This window comes from Mustelus asterias, chromosome 20 (genome assembly GCF_964213995.1).
Source record: "Mustelus asterias chromosome 20, sMusAst1.hap1.1, whole genome shotgun sequence".
NCBI classification, from domain to species: Eukaryota; Metazoa; Chordata; class Chondrichthyes; order Carcharhiniformes; family Triakidae; genus Mustelus; species Mustelus asterias.
In genome coordinates this window covers 59602675-59627189 of record NC_135820.1, presented here as the reverse complement: position 1 = coordinate 59627189, position 24515 = coordinate 59602675, and the positions used below count along the sequence as shown (strand labels likewise).

The following is a 24515-nucleotide window of genomic DNA, read 5'->3' as shown; positions in this document are numbered from 1 at the left end:
GCAGCAGTCTGATGCAGTCTGGGGTGTGTGTTTTTTTTGGGGGGGGGGGTATTCCAGTGGCAGCAGGCTGATGCAGGGTGGGGTGTGTGTGTGTGTTTTTTGCGGGGGGGGGGGGGGGATATTCCAGTGGCAGCAGGCTGATTCCAGGATAGGGTTGTGTGTGTTTTTTTTTGGGGGGGGGTTGTTTATTTTTGGGGGTGTTATTTCAGTGACAGCAGGCTGATTCCAGGGTGGTGTGTGTGTTTATTTTGGGGGGTGGTTATTTTTGGGAGGGTTATTCCAGTGGCAGGAGGGTGATGCAGGGTGGGGTGTGTGTGTGTTTTTTTTTGGGGGGGGGTTATTCCAGTGACAGCAGGCTGATGCAGGGTGGGGTGTGTGTTTTTTTTGGGTGGGGGGTATTCCAGTGGCAGCAGTCTGATGCAGGGTGGGGTGTGTGTATTTGGGGGGGGGGGGGGTGTTTATTTTTGGGGGGGTTATTCCAGTGGCAGCAGTCTGATGCAGGGTGGGGTGTGTGTATTTGGGGGGGGGGGGTGTTTATTTTTGGGGGGGTTATTCCAGTGGCAGCAGTCTGATGCAGGGTGGGGGCAGTGTGTCAGAGAGTGGGCTGCCTGCGTCAGTGGCTGAGTTGCTGTGGGCGGTGCGGGATGCTATTTTCCAGGAGCAGCGAGTGGCGCATTGAGCAGGAGGAGAGAGTTTGAGTGAAAACACACAGAGAGACAGACTGTCCATTTGAAACAAAACCAGCAGCGGGGCGGTGTGCGTGCAGTGGGATGGATGCGGTGTCCGTGCCGGGATGAACATTAGGAGCGGCGCTGCTGTGTGTTGTTGTTGCGGTGTTTTCTCCTCAGTCAGAGCCGGCAGCGAGTGAGGGGGAGATGGAGGCGGTGAACGGAGAGCCGCCGCCGACGCCCCCGCCACCACCAGTGGAGAAGAAGCGGCCGCACCGAGCCCCCTCTCCGGCCAGACCCAAGGCCATCCGCGGCTGGTCGGTGGCCAAATCCAAGTGCGGGCCGGGCTCCAAGCCGGGGCTGGCCCAGTGCCGGCTGTCCCGCCACAGCCCGGCCCTCAAGGACATCAAGCTGGGGAAGCTGCCGGCCGGGAAGGCGGCGGGGGCGGGGGGATCCTCCTCCTCCTCATCCTCCGGCCGGCTGGGGAAGAAGCCGGACAGGGCAGCCGGAGGCCTGAGGGGCAGCGCCGGCGGCAAGAGGAAGGCTCAGCGGGCGGCGGGGGGAGGCCCGGCTCTGGCCCCGGCTCCGGCCTCCGCCCCGGCCCCCGCCAGCGGCACCGACAGCAGCTCCGAGCTGTCCGACTGCCCCTCCGAGCCGCTGTCCGAGGACAAGCTGTCCCCCGAGCGGGAGGCGGCCTCGGCCCAGGCCCGGGCCCCGGGCTCCCGGGACGCCTGCCCCACTCCCCCCGGCGAGGACACCTCCCTGGCCTCGGGCAGCGGGCAGTCGGACGCGGCGGACAGCCGGCTCCATGTCAGCAACTCACTGGCCTTCTCCGACTTCAGCGAGGAGTTCGTGGACAGCATCCAGGAGGAATTCCTGAAGGAAATCCAAGAGCTGCGCTCCGAAAACGATTATCTGAAGGTAGGCGAGGCGGCTTCACATTGTTATTCATCTTGGGCACGATCAGCTTTTGTCCCTGTGGCTTTGTGGCTGTGCCTGAGCTGGCTGGCAATGATTTGATTTGATTTATTATTGTCACATGTATTAACATACAGTGAAAAGTATTGTTTCTTGCGCGCTATACAGACAAAGCACACAGTTCATAGAGTACATAGGGGAGAAGGTGCAGGCTACAGTGTTGTAGTTATTTTAATTTGATTTATTATTGCCACATGTATTGGGATACAGTGAAAAGTATTGTTTCTTGCAGACAAAACATACTGTTCATAGAGTACATAGGGGAAGGGGAGGAGGCAGGATATAGTGTTACAGTTACTTTGATTTATTATTGTCACGTATTAACATACAGTGAAAAGTATTGTTTCTTGCGTGCTATACAGACAAAGCGCACAGTTCATAGAGTACATAGGGGAGAAGGTGCAAGCTATAGTGTTGCAGTTATTTTAATTTGATTTATTATTCCCACACGTATTGGGTTACAGTGAAAAGTATTGTTTCTTGCAGACAAAACATACTGTTCATAGAGTACATGGGGAGAAGGTGCAGGATATAGGGGAGAAAGAGAGGAGAAGGTGCAGGTTATAGTGTTGCAGTTATTTTGATTTGCTTTTATTGTTGCCACATGTATTGGGATACAGTGAAAAGTATTATTTCTTGCAGACAAAACATACCATTCATAGAGTACATGGGGGGAAGGAGAGGACGCAGGATATAGTGTTGCAGTTACTTTGATTTATTGTTGTCACATGTATTGGGACATAGTGAGAAATATTGTTTCTTGCATACCATCCAGACAAAACATACCGTTCATGGAGTACATAGGGGAGGAGGAGAGGGTGCAGGATATAGTGTTGCAGTTACTTTGATTTGATTTATTCTCACAAGTATTGGGATACAGTGAAAAGCATCAGCTGGAATTCTCTGACTGCTCCCGCTGGCGGGATTCTCTGGTCCCGCCGGCAGCGCACCCCTACCCGTGGGGTGATGTCAGTGGGAATTCCCATTGACAGTGGCAGGACCAGAGAATCCTGCTGCTGGCAAATAACACACCATGTCCTGCCGGCGGGAAATACGCCACTGGGAGGCTGGAGAATTCGCGCCATACAGACAAAATATACCCTTCATATAGAGTACATTAGGGAGAAGGAAAGGACAGGGTGCAGAATGTAGTGTTGCAGTTACTTTGATTTGATTTATTATTGTCACATGTAGAGAAAGATCAGCTTAATGTATGGCAGGTCCATTCAAAAGTCTGATGGCATCAGGGAAGAAGCTGGTCTTGAGTCGGTTGGTGTGTGATCTCAGACTTTTGTATCTTTTTCCCGACGGAAGAAGGTGGAAGAGAGAATGCCCGGGAATGAATTGAAGCAATCTCCAGGTGACAGGATGCTGCGCACTGGGTTCAGTGGATGGTTCAGTTGCCCTGTACTTATTCAGGGTTTAATAATCTCCACTTGTACAAATGCATCCAGGGATTGCCCTCATTCAAACCATCAGTAGATTTGCTGTTGACAAAAGGAACTGGCATTGCCAGCTGGCTGGCATAACTTACTGGTAGTTTAAAGTCACACCCATGACAGTTCTGGAGAGGTGATTTCAAAGATGGTTGTGTTTCAAGAATATTGACAGACAACAACAGGATATTTCTTAGATATTTCTCAGTGGAATCTGGAAGATTTGAGTCATGTAATGAATGCATCATTATATCGTTGAATTCTTGCAGGTCTTTGCCTTAATTCTGTTCTTTCTTTTGTGAGATGAGGAACTGCACACAATTTCTTGATGCCATGACTGGCATTATATTGTGTGGCAGTTTATTCATTTGAAGGGGCAAACCTATTGATATCCTTGTGGTATAATAATCAGCAGCAAAGGAAAATGGCTACTTCTGAACTATGTAAGCTGCAAAGAATTTCTGTTAGTATTCCATGAATGTACATGTGGTGTAGAACTTTTATGTTCGTGCTTGTTGTTTGGTCTTTTGCTGATATCCTTATTTCTGCCTTTGTTACCTCCCAGTCTCAACTCATCCAGTGCTCTTGTCATCTTCCATTCTCCATAAACTTGAGAGCTTTGTTGTTTGTATCCTGGCTGTCACCAAATTCCATTCACCCATACGTAATCCATCTGGCCTGCACATCTTGGGACACTCGGGGGCAATTTAGCATGGCCAATCCACCTAAGCCTCATTACTGAGTTCAAAACCCACCCTATCTCTGTGACCACCGTTAGCCCTACAAACCTTCAGAGAACTCTAATTCTGGCCTCTCGTGCATCGCAGCTTTATTTTGTCCCACTATCAGTGGTGTGCCTTCAGCTTTCTGAGCCCTAAATTTTGGAATTCCTTTCCTTAACGTCTTTACCTTACCTACCTTCTCTCCTCCTTCAAAATGCTCCTCAAATCCTATCTCTTCACCCAAGGGTTTGGCCACCTGGCCTGATATCTCCTGATGTGGCTTAGCGTCACATTATGTCCGATAACGCTCCTGTGAAGTACTTTGGAACCTTTTACTAAATTAAATGCAAGGTGACACTGTGGTATTTCAGATGTCACATTGCCTTGTGTTTACTTAACAATTAAAGGGATCTAAGCAGAGTAATGCATTGTGCATGTGTTTTCAGCAGCACCTAGGCCTGTCTTACAACAGTATTGTACAATCTACTGCAAGCAACACCGCAGGAGACCCAGTGTTCTTAAAATAGTTTTGTTTGTTTAAAAATGTCAAATGTTTTTTATGTTATGGACACGAATCCTGCCCTGATGTATGTTCCCTAAAATATTAGCTGATGCAGAACCTCTTGCATTACATGCATAATTTAGCCGATTTTGAAGAGTTTTACTAAGCTACTTACCAATTTGAATAATCTGCTTTCAAAGTGCCCAAGTTTAAGACCTACATATCCGTGTTGGAAAATAATCTTAAAATAATGTTAACAGTGCCAAAAATGGGTAGCTGTATCATTAAAAAAAAATCAGAATGAATTATTTTGTGATCAATACAACTTTAAATGAACTTTAATATTAACTGTTATCACAAAATCAGAATACACCAGCACGATAGGTCACTGTGGGCAGTATTCGGAAAACCACAGCTATGCGATTGAAATGGTACTATGCAGTATTAATAACAAACATATCAATTCAAAAAAAGATACAATTCCAGTGGCTGTCATCTTAATAAAAATCATTAATGTCTTTCTTACTCATCTTTCATTGCACAACTTCTAATCATGCTTCCATATGGATGCATAATATGGACAAGAGTACTCTAGGTTCAATCTCTCGCATGCTAAATTAGTTAATCTCAGCTAAACCTGTACATTTGGTCTCAATGTCCCAAGATTCGAGAGAGAAATTGACTTCACAACAGGATTTTGGCAGAACATTGGCACAATAAGGAAAAGTAGTACCTCTTCATAGAATCCCTCCAGTGCAGAAGGAAGCCATTCGGCCCATTGCATCTGCACCGACCACAATCCCACCCAGACCCTGTTCCCGCAACCCCACATATTTATCCTGCTAATCACCTGACACTAGGGTCAATTTAGCATGGCCAATCAACCAAACCTGCACATCTTTGGACTGTGGGAGGAAACCGGAGCACCCGGAGGAAACCCACGCAGACACAGGGAGAATGTGCAAACTCCACACACACAGTGATCCAAGGCCGGAATTGAACACGGGTCCCTGGCACTCTGAGGCAGCAGTGCTAACCACTGTGCCACCGTGCTGCCCTCTTAATGTGATTTCTGTTCACAGAACTTAGTCTGATTTTCATGATTAGTTCCATCAAAACAAACTAGTTTCACTTTGCCATTCCGTATTTTTATCCCCAGTGATAAATGCTTTATTTTTTAATGGAGTAAATTATTTTCATTTCATAAGAGATGGTCTGCACAGCTCTCCACATCTGATTACCTTGTGGGTTAAATACTGAGTAGATTGCACCTATTTTAACCAAACTAGAACATATGTTCTTTCTTTGATGTAAGCATACAAAATTAAATTACCTATTAAGTTTCAAAGTTGTCTGTTACACAGAAGCAACATTTGAGCGTGCCACTTAAAGTTCATTTAACCCATTGCCCTCGAGGCTTGCTGCATAAAATCTGGAGCGATAAGCAAGCATTTATTTCTCCAACTGTTGGGTTTTTTTTCAAATTAACAAAGAAAATTACAGTACAGAAACAGGCCCTTCGGCCCTCCAAGCCTGCACCGACCATGCTGCCCAACTGAACTAAAACCCCCTACCCTTCCAGGGACCATATCCCTCTATTCCCATCCTACTCGTATTTGTCAAGACGCCCCTTAAAAGTCAGTACCGTATCCGCTTCCACTACCTCCCCCGGCAACGAGTTCCAGGCACCCACCACCCTCTGTGTAAAATATCTGCCTCGTACGTCTCCTTTAAACCTTGCCGCTTGCACCTTATACCTGTGCCCCCCTAGTAATTGACTCTTCCACCCTGGGAAAAAGCTTCTGACTATCCAACTAACTGTTCTTATATAAAGTTATGGAGCTAAAACTTGTAACGGTTATATGACATGATATACATCAGTGCTGAATTTCAGACAGAAGAAATGCAAGGAAGGAACTCGGAAAATTACAATTACCAGGGAAGTGGTGTTGAGCAAATTGTTGGAGCCACGGGCTGAAAAATCCCCAGATCCTGATGGACTTCGTCCTAGGATCTTAAAAGATGCGGCTGGTGAGAGAGTTGATGGTGTAATTTTCCAAAAAGATTCAGGGAACGTTCCATTTGATTGGAAAATAGCTAATGTGACTCATTTGTTCAAAAAGGGAGGGAGACAATAAACAGGAAACTGCAGGCTGTTTAGCTTAACATTTGCAATAGGGAAAATGTTAGAAGCTGTTATTGAAGATGTTATGGCAGGGCATTTCGAAAAATTTAAGTTCAAAAATTAAGGCAGAGTCAACATGATTTTGTGAAAAGGAAATCCTGTTTCACCACTTTTGTGGAGTTCTTTGAAGGAGTCACATGTGCTGTGGATAAAGTGGAACCAGTGGATGTCCCGAACCTAAATTTCCAGAAGGCATTTGATAAGGTGTTGTATCAAAGGTTATTGTGGAAAATAGAAGCTCATGGTATAGCTGGTAGCATATTGGCATGAATAGAAGATTGGCTGGCTAACAAAAAACAGTGGGCATAAATGGGTATTTTTTATTGATGGCAGGATGTAAAAAATGGTCTACCATGGGGATAAGTGCTGGGGCTCCAACTTACAACAATTTATATAAATGACTTGGAGGAAGGGACAGATGGTATGATTGCTAAATTTGCTGACAACACAAAGACAGATAGGAAAGTAAGTTGTGAAGTGGACATATGGAGGCTACAAATGGACATACATAGGTTAAGTGAGTGGGCAAAAGACAAGCAAATGGAGTATTATGTGGGAAAATGTGAAAATGTCCATTTTGGCAGGAAGATTAAAAGCAAAGTGTATTATCTCAATAGTAAGAGATTACAGAGCTCTGAGATGCAAAGGGATCTGGGTGTACTGGTGCATGAATCATAAAAGGCTGGTATGCAGGTACAGCCTATAATTAGAAAAGCTAATAGAATGTTATCATTTATTGTGAAGGGAATTGAATTCGAAAGTAGAGGGGTGATGCTCCAGTTGTTTAGGGCTCTGGTAAGACCATATCTGGAGTAGTGTATACAGTATTGGTTTCCTTTATTTAAGGGAGGATTTAAATGCATTAGAAATTCAGAGAAGGTTTATTAGACTGACAGCAGAAATGAATAGGTTTCCTCGTGAGGAAAGGTTGGACAAGCTGGGCTTGTATCCACTGGAGTTTAGAAGAGGAAGAGGCAACTTGATTAAAACCTTTAAGATTCTGAGGGGTCTTGACAGGGTGGATTTGGATTGCATGTTTTCTTTTGTGGGGGAATCTAAAACTGGGAGTCACTGTTTAAAAATAAGGGATTGCTCATATTGTACAGAGATGAGGAGCATGATTTTTCTTTGAGGGTCATCAATCTTTGGAACTCTCTTTTTCAAAAGGCAGTGGAAGCAGAGTCTTTAAGGCAGAGGTAGATAGATCATTTTTAACCAACGGGATGCAAGTTAATTGGGGGTAGGCGGGATATTAGCAGTCATGATCTTATTGAATGGAGGAGCAGGTTCAAGGGGCCGAATGGCCGGCTCCTGATATATACATTCATATCTAATTAAGGAGTGAGGGGAAATTAAGTGAACTATTTATTACAAGTAATAATAATTCTTGCTCCCCACATTAGTATTCAAATGTCCAAGGTGGTGTTGTGGACCTGAGGTCTACTTCTCCATTCCAGTTGTGTTCATTTTCTTGTTTGCTGGTTTGTCCTGTTTGAATTTTGTTGGGAATATTTTTAGCATTGTTCATTCGTTGGTGGTTACATCCAAAATCAAAAGAGTAACAACATTGGTTATATTCCATAGCATAACCATATAGCATTGGTGAGATTTTCCACCCATTGGGCTACATTACATTGGGCCAGATTTGCTGAAACAATGAAGTGGTCTGAGAGGTGTGTGCTATTAATGTGCAAATTGGGAGGGGGTGAAGATGCCCCATGGATTGCAATGTGTTACATTGCAGACTAATTTGCATGCTCTGCCATCAGCATCACAAAAACAACATTTCCTGCTTCAGGTTTGTGGATTGTTTTCGGAGGTTTTAAAAAAATCTTACTTCGCTTTTTGCCTCTATTAATCCAGTCTTCCTTTCCTTTTATTTATTTCTCTTTATGGGTCGGATTTCCCGCCAGCCCCCCATGGCGTGTTTCACGGCGGCGGAGGCGGCCCGCCATTGGTCGGCAGTAGGATCAGAAGATCCCGCCACTGTCAACAGGGTTTCCCGTTCTTTGCAACCCCTATGCAGGCGTTTGCCGTCGACCGGACCAGAAGATCCCACTGGCGAGAACGGCCGGAGAATTCCAGCCTATATATCCTGACTTAACATTGAATTGACACAAGCTCTTTCCTCTTTCTTAATCCTTTTTTTTTATTGTCCCAGCCCTTGGATCTATTTTTTTTTAAGGAGATAGATTTTCCATCCCTTTTGTCACCAAGGTCCAAATGCCGTGTTGTCCTCACTGCAGTGTTATCAACTTGCATTTCCAGCACTCTGGACAATTATATCCAGGCCTTGCAATATCCTGATTGAGGTGGATATCACCCAGGGAACCTCGCACCATTGTGGGAGCTGCATTACTACAAGGCTTGAGGTGGTCAAGGAGAATGCCGAATACTACCACTTCTAAGGCATTTATGGGTAATAAATGCATTTTACCAGCCCTGCTCACATCCTAAGAACAGAAAAAAAACAGGATGATAAACTTATTTAATATACAACTTAGAATAGCACAAGGTCTCACTGGAAGATGCAACTTACTATGTTAAAGCTTGTTTGTGAAGCAGACTGCTTTTCTTTCCCTCAAAAGCCAGATTTTATTCTCACAACCACAATGGGTTTACACACGGCTGCTTAATATGTCTAAAAATGTAGGATAAAACCTAAATGCAGTGTGCTAATCACTTGAAATCTATCTTTGCCAGATTTCCAACTCAATGTGGAACAGTCCTCATCAATTAACCCCATGCTTGTCACTGAAATACCCCCTTGCACCCACAGGAAGTGATGTGAGCTAGTCATTTGATCCTTCCCTCTGTGGTCATTTGTATCCCATCTGCTCCAACACAAAGCTTTAATGTGTGGACAGCTGGCCCCACCATGCAGCTGGAAAATCAGTATTTCAGTACTGTTTGCATAACGGGTAACACTGAATTCTTGTCGTATGGAGGAATTCGGTGCATAATGCTTCACTGTTCTCTTCTGAATTCATCTCAAACGCAGTGAAAGGCACCATCGTACTTGGGTTGCAGCCATAATTAGATTGCGTTTACATCTTTTTATGTAATGATTCATTAGGCTGAAAATAATTGTGATATTTTTTCTAATAAGTTCTATTTTGTTACTGTAAAATGGAAGCACGCTGAATTACTTTGACTACAGCTGGGAAAATCACAGGAGACAGTGACGTCCGTTCTTATGCAGGAGTCCTGCTTCTCAGTGGGATTTGGTGCATCTGAAGCTCATTTTGTATGATGCTTGTTGTTAATCATTGCATTAATAACAGTTCAGAAAAGACAAACCCTGCACAATCATTTAATTGCGATTCAGGCAGTTTCAACCCATCCCAAATATTAAACTGGTTTATTTATAGTTATTTTGAGTTTCTATGCCGCACAGAGAAATTGGAAGCGCAGTCAGTAGTTTAACTGCCCTAAATGTTTTACAAATGTGAAGTTTTATGTCATGCATTGTTGAATTTCTGGTATTATAGATAATTAGTTTGTCCAAACTGAGACAGATATTACACCTGCTCCCACTCAGTGTAAATTATCTGCTCTTTGTACTGTGTTTGCAGTGTATGTGCTTGTTTATTGACTGGCATATCAGCGGGAAGCTGACTACAGAATGATAAGGAAGGTACATTGATACATGATGAGCTATACTACTTAAACTCCTGATCGATCATTAGAAAATGCTGCAGTTGCTTTTGAATGCAATGAACTGTTCTTTCCTTTACAACTGTACCATACAAATTCAATTGTTAAAGCACAATTAAGAATGATCAGTTGTTTAAGTGCTAGTACATTTAGCGTTGGCCGCTTCATTTCTATTCACAAAATAGGCTGAATGTTTTATCTGTGAGAGTTTTAAATTTCAGTCATTATGAATATCGATTAAACCTCTCACAACAATGAAACAACAGATATCAAATCAGATTTGGAAACATAAAAAATAGGAGCAGGAGGAAGCCATTCGGCCTGTTGAGCTGCTCCGCCATTCATTACGATCACGGCTGATCATCCAGCTCAATAGCCTGATCCCACCGCCCACCCCCCCCCCACCGCCCCCAAATATCCTTTGACCCCCTTCGCCTGAAGGGCTATCTCTAACTGCTTCTTGAAATTACGCAATGTTTTGGCCTCAACTACTTTCCGTGGTTGCGACTATGCGGCATATGATTCATTGTTATGTGGAGGCTAACTGAATTTATTTGCTTTTTCATTTGCTGCCTTGCCTTTTTAAAAAAAAAACTGGTGCAAAAATATAATAAATGTGAATGTTTCTTGATATTAGGATGAAATTGAGGAGCTTCGAGCTGAAATGCTGGAAATGAGGGATATCTATTTAGAAGAAGATGTTTACCAGCTGCAGGAACTTCGTCAAGAACTAGACCGAGCAAACAAAACTTGCCGGATCCTTCAGTACCGATTGCGAAAGACGGAACGAAGAAGCCTACGAGTAGCTCAGACAGGCCAAGTTGACGGAGAACTAATCCGAAGTTTAGAGCAAGACGTGAAGGTATTTGTTCTATTTGTTTTCGTTGAGCCGTTTTGTTTCCAGAATATTGTTAGACTACATTAAGGAGATTGGCAACTGCATCATGCCTTATTGAAACTTTCTGTAAATTGTATTTTTATGTTTTAAATGTCATAATTTATTGTGCAGTAATCCTCCTGTGTAATGTCTTCCTATCTGATGTTTCTTGCCAGAAGAATGGTTGGATGAGTTTGATCAGGAAGTTGCATTGCCATGAGTAAATTCACAGGAATGTTCGCTGGACGTAAATGACAACGTAATGCAATGAAGTGCATAGGCAACGCAATGAGAATAGGGCTCTTCTTTCTAAGCAGCTGTCAAGGTTTATTTTTGTGTTGGAAACCAGTGGCTTGAGAATCAAGTTTTGAAATGAGTTGAAATTTAAAAGTAAAATAGGAATCGTATTTAACTCACAGCACTTTGACTGATGATAGTCTTCGTTTCAGCAGCAACTCTGTAGCATGAATTAAATGTTTAAGATTCATGTTTTAAAAATTACAGTTTTTTTAAGGGCACTTTTGAAGACTGACTGAGTGATGCTCCCCCAACTCCACAACCATTGCAATTTTCCCCCACCACTCATGGGACTTGCCAGTGAGGCTCTAAATTGTCTTTTTTCTGATTATTCTATTGAAACGTGTAAAATTCATAAGCAGCTTGACACAATAGATGCTGAGAAAATGCTTCCACTGGCTGGGGAATGGAGAACACAGGGTCATAGTCTCCGAATAAGGAATGGGCCATCTATGACTGAGGTTAGAAAAATTTCTTCGTTCAAAGGGTTATGAGTCTTTGGAATGGTTCACCCAAGAAAACTGTGGATGCTTGGTCAGTATGATAGACCCTTGTATATTAAGGGATATGGGGATAGTGTGGGAAGGTGCAGTTATGGAAGAAGATCAGCCATGATCTTGTTAAAGGATGGAGCAAGCTCAAAGGGACGAATGGCATATTCCTGTTCCTATTGCGTATGTTTTTCTAAAGCCTGAGGACTAATTTGTATCGATCCTCATACTTCGTGGTTCAGGAATATATGTATCAAATTTTAAGTGTAAAATAGTTGTGCATAATTTTTCTTCAATTGTAAGCAATCGCATGATGTGACTATGTTGCAAGTTCTAAGCAGATTGTTCACTTCAAAGTATTTGATGCTTGAAATTTGACCTTAAATATGAAATCAGGCAGTCATTACCTTGGCCATTGAAAATAAATTGTTCTGATCCAAAGTTTGTTAATATGTTATATATCTGTAGCTTCATGCTTGTACATACACACCCCAAAGAATGGGGGTGAGATTTGAAGAGTCCATCAAGTGTTTAAGATTGATCATGGAGTGGCAGGCATGTGAATTTCATCACCAAAGCCCTGTGGCATTCACCAAAACATATCAGCTTTAATTTGGTTTTGTATATATAAGGCCAAATCATCTGAGTAGCAGCTCTCTGGAGGATAATTATCAAAGGTGCTTTATACCAATTTCATGCGTTGATATTAGCACCATGATAATAAAAATAATTTTGCTTGTTACAACCAGTCATTCCATCTTCCCTGCTGCTTCAAATATATCTGGAATTTATCTAATTGATTCCAAATGATCAAATGCTTTTCATTCCTTTGCTGGGAAAAGTTGAATTTAGGTTAGGTAACTGTATTTGGGGTGAAAATGAGTTCAGGGTTTTGCTTTGAATGGTACCAGAGACAAATTATAGAATCTCTACAGTGCAGAAGGAGGCCATTTGGCCCATTTGAGTCTGCACCGACCACAATCCCACCCAGGGCCTATTCCCGTAACTCCACGCATCTATCCTGCTAATCCCCCTGACACGAGGATCAATTTAGCATGGCCAATCAACCTAACCAGCACGTCTTTGGACTTTGTGTGACAACGTGTGGGCACATCTATGTGCATTATTTTGTAAATTTCAGACCAAAGCATTTCCCATTTGTGTGGTTAATGTCTTCCTTGGTAAATCTGGTGGATATAATACTCAGGAAGTTTTGTTACTAACTCACCTCCCATGTTGTAGCTCAGAACATTTGAATCTACAATCTGCTTCATAGTGACAGGAATGTAACAATTTTTTTCCAAAACAAAGATGTGTTTAAACTGTCTTAAGGTGATAAAGTCTCAGTGTTGCCAAGATAGGTTTCAGACATCTGCCCGCCCACCCCCCCACTTTTTTATTGGTTCTGAGGCCATCATGGGAAATGGTAATCGCAAGATTTGTTGTTATCCCTAAATGCCCTTTGCAGTCAAGTTGCTGTAGGTTTGGAGTCACACGTAGGCCAGACCAGGTAAATTGGGCAAATTTCCTCCCTGAAAGGACATTAGTGAACCAGCTGGTTTTCTGTGACAATTGATGATGGTTCCATGATCAATATTACTGAGACCAGTTTTCATTCCAGATTGTTTTAATTAATTATCTGAGTCAGTTGCCGTTGTGGGACTAAACTCATGCCCCAAGGGTATGAGCCTGCATTACTAGTCCAATGACATTAACACTACACCACTGTCTCCACTTGAGTCACACCCACTGGGCACTGTGAGTCATATTAAATCATGGTTACTGCACTTGGAATCCTATGAGCTATTGCTACAAGAAACTCTGGAGTTATGCTTCTGTGTTTACTCCTAATATTTGTTTTGTACTCAGCAAAATGCTAGTTTTCGTAAGTAAGAGTACGATTCCTGTGAACTAAAATCTCTGCCATTATCCATGTCATAAGTGGGCTAACATGCCATCCTAGTTATAGTGGAGATCACATAGGATAACATCATTTCCTCCTATTTCCTTTTGAAAAGGAGTAATTGCAACACTATTGGAACTAAGTGTACAAACGTAAACAATAGATTTATTTACACAATGATATGAAGAAATTGTTATGGAGTACGTTATGTAGGAAACAAAGATTAAACCAGTTTACCAAGAAGTAAAAAACTTGTAACTGCCTGCAGTAAATAACTCCCCTCCCATGGCCACCCAAAGCCTATTTGCCAACTACATGGCACAAGCAGGAGTGTAATGGAATACTCTTCATTTGCCTGGATGAGTGCAGCTCCAACAACGCTCAAGAAGCTCGACACTATCCAATTCAAAACAGCCCGCTTGATTTTTACCCTTTCCACAAACATTCAATCCCTCCATCACTGATGAACAAAGGCAGCAGGATGTACCATCTACTGCTCACCAAGGTTCCTTAGGCAGCGCCTTCCAAACCTGCAACCACTATCATCTAGAAGGACAGAGTAGCAGATACTTGGGAACGCCACTACCTGAAGTCACTCACCATCTTGAGTCATAGAGGTTTACAGCATGGAAACAGGCCCTTTGGCCCATTTGTCCATGCGCCCCTTTTTTTAAACCCTTAAACTAGTCCCAATTGCCCGCATTTGGCCCACATCCCTCTATACCCATTTTACCCATGTAACTATTTAAACTCTTTTTAAAAGACAAAATTGTACCCACCTCTACTACTACTACCTCTCGCAGCTTGTTCCAGACACTCACCACCCTCTGAAAAAATTGCCCCCTTGACCCTTTTGTATCTCTCCCCTCACCTTAAACCTATGCCCTCTAGTTTTAGACTTCCCTACCTTTGGGAAAAGATATTGACTATCTAGCTGATCTATACTCATTATTTTATAGACCTCTGTAAGATCACCCCTAAGCCTCCTTTGCTCCAGAGAAAAAAGTCCCAGTCTATCCAGCCTCTCCTTGTAACTCAAACCATCAAATCCCAGTAGCATCCTAGTAAATCTTTTCTGCATTCTTTCTAGTTTAATAATATCCTTTCTATAATAGGGTGTACACAGTATTCCAAGCGTGGCCTTACCAATGTCTTGTACAACTTCAACAAGATGTCCCAACTCCTGCATTCTGTGTTCTGACCAATGAAACCAAGCATGCTGAATGCATTCTTCAGCACTCTGTCCACCTGTGACTCCACTTACTATGAACCTGTACCCCTAGATCTCTTTGTTCTATAACTCTCCCCAACGCCCTACCATTAACTGAGTAAGTACTGCCCTGGTTCGATCGACCAAAATGCATCACCTCACATTTAACTAAATTAAACTCCATCTGCCATTCGTCAGCCCACTGGCCCAATTGATCAAGATCCCGTTGCAATCCTGGATAACCTTCTACACTGTCCACTATGCCACCAATCTTGGTGTCATCTTCAAACTTACTAACCATGCCGACTAAATTCTGATCCAAATCATTAATATAAATGACAAATAACAGTGGACCCAGCACTGATCCCTGAGGCACACCGCTGGTCACAGGACTCCAGTTTGAAAAACAACCCTGTACAAGCACCCTCTGGCTTCTGTCATCAAGCCAATTTTGTATTCATTTGGCTACTTCACCCTGGATCCCGTGAGATTTAACCTTGTGCAACAACCTACAATATGGTACCTTGTCGAGGACCTTGCTAAAGTCCATATAGACAACATCAACTGCACTGCCCTCATCTCCCTTGTTACCCTTTCAAAAAACTCAATCAAATTTGTGAGACATGATTTTCCACTCTCAAAGCCATGCTGACTATCCCTAATCAGTCCTTGCGTCTCTAAATGCCTGTAGATACTGTCTCTCAAAATACCTTCTAACAGCTTGCCCACTACAGATGTGGGGCTCACCGGCCTGTACCTCCCAGGCTTTTCTCTGCAGCCCTCCTTAAACAACATTTGCCACCCACCAATCTTCAGGCACCTCACCTGTGATTATTGATGATTCAAATATCTCTGCTAGGGAACCTGCAATTTCCTCCCTCGCCTCCCACAGTGTCCTGGGATACACTTCATCAGGTGCCGGGGATTTATCTACCTTGATGCGCTTCAAGACTTCCAGCACTTCCTTCTCTGTTATATATATACTCCTCAAGACATCACTGTTTGTTTCCCCAAGCTTCCAAACCTACATGCTTTTCTCAACAGTAAATACTGATGAGAAATATTCATTTAGGATCTCACCCATCTCTTGTGAATCCGCACATAGATGACCTTGTTGATCCTTAAGTAGCCCTACTCTCTCCCTAGTTACTCTTTTGCCCTTTATGTATTTGTAGAAGCTCTTTGGATTCTTCTTTGCCTTATCTGCCAAAACAATCTTGTGTCCCCATTTTGCCCTCCTGATTTCTCTCTTAACCCTACTCCTACATCCTCTATACTCTTCAAGGGATCCACTTGATCCCAGCAGCCTATGCATGTCATGTGTCTCCTTTTTCTTGACCAGGGCCTCAATACCCCGAGTCATCCAGGGTTCCCTACATCTACCAGCCTTACCCTTCACTCTAAGAGGAATGTGCTTACCCTGAACCCTGGTTAACACACTTTTGAAAGCCTCCCACTTACCAGACATCCCTTTGCCTTCCCACAGGTTCCTGCCTGATGGTATCAGGCAGGAACCGTTGAAAGTTCCTGCCTGATGCCATCAAAATTGGCCTTGCCCCAATTTAGAATTTTAAATTTGGGCCAGACCTATCATTCTCCATAGCTATCTTAAAACTAATGGAATTATGGTCACTGGCCCCAAAGTGATCCCTCACTAACACTTCTGTCACCTGCCCTTTCTTATTTCCCAAGAGGAGGTCAAGTTTGACTTGGAAATGTATCGCTGATCCTTCACTGTTGGGTCCAAATCATGGAATTCTCTCCCTAACAGCAGTATGGGTGTACCTATGGCTCGGATTGCGGCAAGAAGTCAGCTCACCACCACCTTCTGAAGGGCAACAGGAGATGGGCAATAAATGCTGGCCCAGCCAGTGACGCCCGCAAATGAATAAAAAGTAGAAGTACTAACTTCCCCTGGATAATTGCACTGGGCTGGGAACCACTCAACAAAGTGATTTAAATCACTAACTTCAGATGGTCCTGCCAGTTTTACACCAGTAGTTATTTTGAAAGAATTAGAAGAAATAGAACCGCTTTAGAATTCAGTGTAACTATTATAAACACCCAGACCAAGCCCTGCACAGGACTCCCCCACATGGCATATCTGCTAACTCCACATCCCCACACGGCAGAACCGCTAACTCCACATCCCCGCACGGCAGAACCGCTAACTCCACACCCCCGCACCGCCAACTTACGGGCCTGACTCTGGACCACCGCCCACAAGACCTGGATCCCCGACTATTGCTGGGGACCTCGGCGACTCTTTCCCTGAAGGCCCTAAACAGCTCCAGCCAGCGGCGGTTTAAACTGAGTTTTCCCGAGCAGGTAAGTATGTTTGTAATTCCAGTGGGCCGGGACTCTACGCTGCTGGGTGGATGTTACGGCCCATTATTTCTTGATACAAACCTGATGATCCGCAGGACTTTTGAATAAAACAGTCAAGTCCTGCAGATGATCAAACTGAAGAAATTTATAAATAAAACAGAATATTTCTTTAAAGATTTATTGGACGTAGATGAACTTGATTTTCCAATCCAAGGTGTTTATACCTGCAGCCCAAATTAAAACTCTGAATGCATGCTATGGGATAGTCTCAACTTCCAGCCTTGGCTTTGAGGTTGGCTGCTGTGACGTGTGGCGGAGAGTGTAAATTAAGTACAAAGTAGTTTGAGATCAGGAATGGCAGTTGTAAATGTTAACGTGCAGATTCCTGGATTAGCCTGTTAATGGAAACTGCCTTTTTGTCACCAGCGCAGAATGTTCCGGGAGAGAATCCAAAGTGGAACACCTTTGTTTCTCTTTGCAGCATAGCGTCAGACCTGCACACATCTTGATTTGATAGGGTTGAAAAATTAGCTTTCGAATACACAGTAATCATTCAGTTTAAAGACATCGCAACCTTTCAGGTGGAGCCAGTTGCCACTCTATTGGGCTTGGTTGTCCAATCCAGCTCATTACCTCTCTGGCAAGCCACTCAGCTGTACATTTTGGATTATAATTGTTTTGGAACGTTTCAGGCGGGCAGGCTGATTGCAGATGAGATTGTGTATTTGTGGCGAATAATTAATGTGTCTATCAATTATCCCGATGAAATAGCATCCAGAATCTGAAGCCAAAGTACAACTCGGAGGATCAAGGACTTGTTGTCCCATTTTATAGGTTTTGGCAAACACAACCATTTGTACATTGGAGAAGAGCTGGTTCATTTTAAAGCTTTCCAATTGTTAAAAATTCCACACCAGAAGTTAGTGAGGTTTTCAGTAGTGCACGTCACTTCCTTAACATGTGATTTTCTGTATGATGACTGGATCACTTGCTGCGCAATCTTTGTTTCAACTCGAGTGCTTCTGTCTTCAGTCATCGTTAAGCCCTTGGTTCGTTGCTTCTGACAATGTGCTGCATCATTTTAACGATGGGTCATAGAAGGTTTTCTTAAATTTGGCCAACGCTGCACAGAACTGTGGCTGAGCACATGCATCATTTGAAGATGAAACTTCCAGCTCAAGGATAGTGTGAGCTGAATGACCTTCTGCTAATCATTATTTAATGTTAAGTTGACAAGAAAATTAGACATGTGAAATGTTAACACAATCAAATCACAATGTGCAGCTCCTTGTACAGTGAGCACCTGGTCATTGCTCTATTTAACTTCACGTCGGGTATCGGTGTACAGATCATTGCAAAGTCTTGTAGATCACACTTTACAGGAGCAGAACTCAACCGAGTTTGAATATGGTATTAATTTTCAGAAGAGATTTTTAATAATAACACCCAAATCCTTTTGAAACTCACTGCGTTTATGTTCTTTACTGGATTTGTCAACTCTAAATTCTCTACATGTGACTGATTCCTCTTGCCACATCATTCTACTTGCAGTGACTTTTCCCAGCTCCTTATTTTCACCACCACATTTTGACCTGTTCTAACTGGGAGATTATGGTGGCTTGGTCTGGATTTCCCTGTGACAGCTGCTACACAAGGGGCTGAGAGGAAATGAGCAGTGCCTTCTGTCTGTACTGACATGAAGACTGTTTCTATAACAAAATGTTCCACTGTTCAGAGAGAGACAATCACATAAGAGTGTGTAGCATAAGGGCTTAACTGATGACCTCGAAATGGTGCAGCCTGCAGTGTTGCTGTGTGATTGCTAGTCCGTTGTATCTTAGGTTGGCAACATAACATACAAGATAGGAACAGGAGGAGACCACATGGTCCCTAAAGCCTCTTTCAGTATGATCATGGCTGATCTTCTGCCTTAACTCCACTTCCTTTCTAATCCCCACATTCCTTGATTCTCAGAGATCAAAAATCCAATGATCTCAACTTTAAATGATGGAGCACCCACAACTGACTGGGGTAGAGAGCTCCAAAAATTCATAACCCACTGAAAATACATTTTCCTCATCTCAGTCCTAAATGATTGACCCCTTAACTTGAGACTGCATGTGCTCTCATTCTTCAGCCTTGGAAAACAATCTGTGTCTACAGAAAATGCTGGAAAGGAAAGCTCTGAAGAAGAGTTAAATAGACCTAAAATGTTAACTCCGTTTCTCTCTCCACAGATACTGCCAGATCTGCAAAGTTTTTCTAGCATTTTCTGTTTTTAGTTCAAATTTCCAGTATCCGTAGTTTTGCTTTTAGTCTCCGTGTCTCTGTTGTCAAGCCCTTTCATGTGGAAGAAAAGGATGGTGTGGGTCTGACTCAAAAATGTCATGCAGCTTGGTCAACTGATGTGGTTAAAATTATTTTATTTAGCGACTGCCAAGCAATAATCTCATTTGCTGAGTTCAAGGTACACTGTTTAGTCTGCAGAGGGGACACTGTCAGTAACGTGTAGTACTGTTTGTGTCTCTCCAGGAGTACATAAGAAGATATGTACTGAGGCCCCAGTGGTGGAGGTTGGCTGAGCCAAGGGCCTTGGTCTGTCCTGAACCTGTTTCGCAAGGACCCTACTCACCAGGGTAGTTCAAAACCCGCCATTTGACAGATGGGTTTTGTCACAAGGAATTTGTTCGTGCCTTCTCATGTTTCCAATTCCTTGTTCCAAATAATGTCTGCTGGTAGTTTTTTCTCAGGAAGGATGCTCAGTAGCTCCTTTTGGAATGATGTTGAAGCTACACAAATGTCATATTCTCAGCATCTCCCTGAAATGAATTTTTGAAACGCAGACCTTTTGTAGTGCTGTTTTAATACAACAACACGCCTTTCGTACAGTAGATAGGGCATTGCTTACCAGTTTTTGACAATAGGATAACAATTCTTCTGAGCGAACCTTTTACAACAAATAATTTCAGTGTGTGAGAATTGCAAAATGCCTCTGGTGACAACATGCCTAATGAAATTCAGTCAGGGGTGCGAAAGATTTAAACTTAATTGCTGTGCAATAAACAAGTGTGGTTTTATGAGGCATTATTTGGGGAAAAAAAAGGCACCGTGCCAAGTGCATGTTCTGAATACTTTGAATTGACTTCCTACATAACAGGTTTCAAAAGACGTGTCTGTAAGGCTTCACAATGAACTGGAGGCTGTCGAGAAGAAAAGAATAAAATTAGAAGAGGAAAATGAAGATCTTCGACAGAAACTCATTGAAATGGACGTTTCCAAGCAGGTGCTGCAGAATGAAGTGGATAAAATGAAAGAGGTAATGCTGCTTTCATTTGTTGGCTCATGACATCTTGAAATATTGTACATGATCAGACAAACACATATGGGCAGATTTTTCATGATCTCACTGCTAATTAAGGACCTTTCCCACAGGAGCATTTACTGAAAAATCACAGCACATTCCCCATGGTTTTAATCCAATATTTTCTTTAAATCTGACTATGCACTCCCAGCAAGCAAAACCTCACACCAATAATGTCATTTTGTAGAACAGACCCTATGAAGTCCATTTTATGCCTACTGGAAGTTGACTGTGCCTCAGGGGTCAGTGCTGGGACCACAACTTTTCACAATATACATTAACGATTTGGAGGAAGGAACTGAAGGCACTGTTGCTAAGTTTGCAGATGGTACAAAGATATGTAGAGGGACAGGTAGTATTGAGGCTGCAGAAGGACTTGGACAGGTTCGGAGAGTGGGCAAAGAAGTGGCAGATGGAATACAGTGTGGCAAAGTGTGAGGTTGTGCACTTTGGAAGGCGGAATGGAGGCATTGACTATTTTCTAAATGGGAAAATGCTTAGGAAATCAGAAACACAAAGGGACTTGGGAGTCATTGTTCAAGATTCTCTTAAGGTTAACATGCAGGTTCAGTCGGCAGTTAGGAAGGCCAATGCAATGTTAGCATTCATGTCAAGAGGGCCAAAATACAAGAGCAGGGATATACTTGTGAGGCTGTATAAGGCCCTGATCAGACCCCATTTGGAGTATTGTGAGCAGTTTTGGGCCCCATATCTAAGGAAGGATGTGCTGGCCTTGAAAAGGGTCCAGAGAAGGTTCACAAAAATGATCCCTGGAATGAAGAACTTGCCGTATGAGGAAAGGTTGAGGACTCTGGGTCTGTACTCGTTGGATTTTAGAAGGATGAGGGGGGGATCTTATTGAAACTTACAGGATACAGCGAGGTCTGGTTAAAGTGGACGTGGAGAGGATGTTTCCACTAGTAGGAAAAACTAGAACCAGAGGGCACAACCTCCGGCTAAAGGGATGATCCTTTAAAACAGAGATGAGAAGGAATTTCTTCGGCCAGAGAGTGGTGAATCCATGGAACTCTTTGCCGCAGAAGGCTGTGGAGGCCAGGTCATTGAGTATCTTTAGATAGATAGGTTCTTGATTAATAAGGGGATCAGGGGTTATGGGGGAAAAGGCAGGAGAATGGGGATGAGAAAAAAATCAGCCATGATTGAATGGTAGAGCAGACTCAATGGGCCATGTGACCTAATTCTGCTCCCCTGTCTTATGGTCTAATTAGATGCAGTTAAGAGGAGGCTCAATTTCTTTGTTTGTACCTATTAAAAAGGACGGGATGTAGGGTTATACTGATAGATGTATGAGGAAGGATGGGAGGAGACCCCAGGGCAATATGAACACAGTCATGGAGTGATTAGGCCAAATGGCCTGTTTCTCTGCTGTACATTCCTTGTAATGCTATGTAAAAAGCACAGACCGCTTTTTGAAACACTGCCAGAGTTGAGATGATTCACATGGAATTTCTCCTCTGCAGTTGGCTGATAAGATTTCTGCTACTTCATGATCCAACTAAAAATGACAAATAAGCTTCAAGTCTACACACCTTCCTCGTTTTATGCGATCCAGCATTGTTTTACCGACTGCTGATAGGTTTTGAGAAACCACCAGGAAAGCTAAGGTGACAACTTGACCTGATAACAATGTATGTTCTTAATTTATGATCGAATGGGTGTAATTGTATATTTAACAAGGTAAATATTCTTATCCTTTTAATTGCTGGCAATTCCAGAAAAACAAACAAACTGGCTAGTTTTATCAGTGTTCTGCTCTGACTCTGTATTGACTCTAAAACAAACAGGATGGTGACAAGCTGACTCCATTATCAGGGAAAGCTTTACTACTTAAATATGCAACTAAAAATGATAATTCGACTTGCTCAACTACCCCCCCCCCCTCCCCCGCTGCCAATATTGTGCAGTCCTTGCTGAAACCAACCAGATTTAGTGATGATCATTCTCTTTAGACCACCCTGGGATGCATTCGTGAAGCCTTTGCAGCTGGAACCAGAATGAAGTCTGTCGTAGAACTGAGTAAAATACGACCAGGAATTAGAATGAATAATGAGGACTTAGAATGGTGTAGGCAGTTTTGCATTTTATTGTCGAGTCTCCGACTCCTTTGTTTATTTTTTAGTATTTACTACGCCTTCAGTCGGCTGCAGAATCTTTTAACTGGAAGCTTCTAACCTAAACAAGAAACCTGAGCGGCAAAATCAAAACGTTGAGGGGTTATAGCTGTAGAATATGACATTGTTAATCCTTTTGTGACAATTGTTTCTTAACCTCTTGGATATCTGACCTTTGGATTTTATCTCTGGAGTTGATGCTGATGGCATTTAGCAGGTTTCTTTTTCATTTATGTTCACAGATCATGCATAATGTATCGGGGTAAGAATAAGCCCTTGCAGAGCGATAACTGAGCACCGATTTTACTCCTGTCTGTTATAAAGCTACACATTTCATGTTTAAAGCGTTGTAATTTTTCCATTGTGGCACATTGCAAACTACTGATCTGTTAACTAGTCGTATCATAGGAGGAGTGTAGCCGTCATTTAGGTAATACAAGCAGCCAAGTGTAACGTTCATTGTCCTGAATTATAGTCGATTGAAGAACGAATGGTTGCAAAACCATGTTGTAAATGTACGATGAAATATAATAAAAGCAGATTTATTAAAATATATATGTGATGTTACAATAGAAAAATATCAAAAGCATGTAGCCATGGTTGCCTCAGTAAGAATTGGATTTTGCTTACAGTAGTCAGCAGTAAGCTGCAACATATTTGTGCAATCAGGAAGAACATTTCACCCCTCTGTTGCTCTAAATTCTCCCCAGCAGGAGTGCTGTGAATTCATTTACTGGCCTGTCCAATTCTATTTTGAAAACAAAACCAGGAGGGCCCTTGGGCATTCAAAGTGCCCCTTCCCTGATTTTCCATTGTCAGTCACCTGTTTTGGAGGCGGGCAGCAATTGAAAATCGCCCCCAATATTTAACCTACTCTAGAAAGATAAAAGATTTTAATATCCCTGAAAGAAAGAGGCACGCTGCCTCACTTTTCATCTCGCATGCTTCGGGACCGAATGCGCATGGGTATCAATTATACAGGGAACAACAACTTATACTTCATGGGGGAAAAAAGTGCTGATTGGTTGGCAAGTGGACTCGGATAGGTAGAGCCGTTGCCCTGGGGAATGCACCAGGGAGCAGTTAACTGCCAAGCACTTAAATTCAAACCGGGCAAGTTAACTCTAGATGGTCAAAGTATTGACCTGGGGAATGAACCTGATGTCCCCCTAGGTTTTGTTTAGTTGAAAGGGGTGCAAAATGTGGACATGCTCCTTCTGTCTGCAAAGAATAGGGCCCTGTGCATGAATCTTCTTGCACGTTTAACTGAGCCATACTGCGAGCCTGGCAATTTTAAATTGGCTGTCAGTGTACATTTTAGCACAAGATTGTTTAGCCAGTGTTCTCCAATCGCAAAACCACATCTAACATTGAGTTTTGCAAGCAGGGACTAGTTGGATATGGTCAATACGTTGTTCTGAATAGCCGCAGATACGTGCTTTGTGATATGATCCACCAGTTGTTGGGATGTAAGGTCTGTATATCTGGTGTCACACTGGCACTGAAATCCATATATCACAGTACTCATTTGTGTGATGGTAGAATGTCTTTTTGGCTTGGTGGTAGCGTCCTGTTAATGGTGAATACCACTCGTGCTGCTGCTGCATAATAGCAGCATGAAATGCCTGTGTTCACCTGGTGCTTAGCTTTTTGAGACACCTTACCCTTCCAGGGTAACCTGAGGTAAACTCCACACTTATCAGGACTGAAAGTGGTGCCCTTAGGCCCATTCATGAGTTTGAATGATATGCAACTAGGAAGGGAGCTT

General features: G+C 42.9%; 1 protein-coding gene across 1 annotated transcript in view; it reads left to right on the top strand.

Annotated features, from left to right (window-relative positions):
• Nucleotides 1–656: 656 nt before the first annotated feature.
• Nucleotides 657–24515, top strand: part of mtcl2 (microtubule crosslinking factor 2) — a 99144-nt gene continuing 75285 nt past the window's right edge. The window contains exons 1-3 of the mRNA XM_078236648.1: nucleotides 657–1589; nucleotides 10786–11010; nucleotides 20412–20570. Of these exons, the coding sequence (XP_078092774.1) occupies nucleotides 876–1589; nucleotides 10786–11010; nucleotides 20412–20570 (1098 nt within the window). The 5' untranslated portion in view covers nucleotides 657–875. The remainder of the gene's footprint in view (nucleotides 1590–10785; nucleotides 11011–20411; nucleotides 20571–24515) is intronic.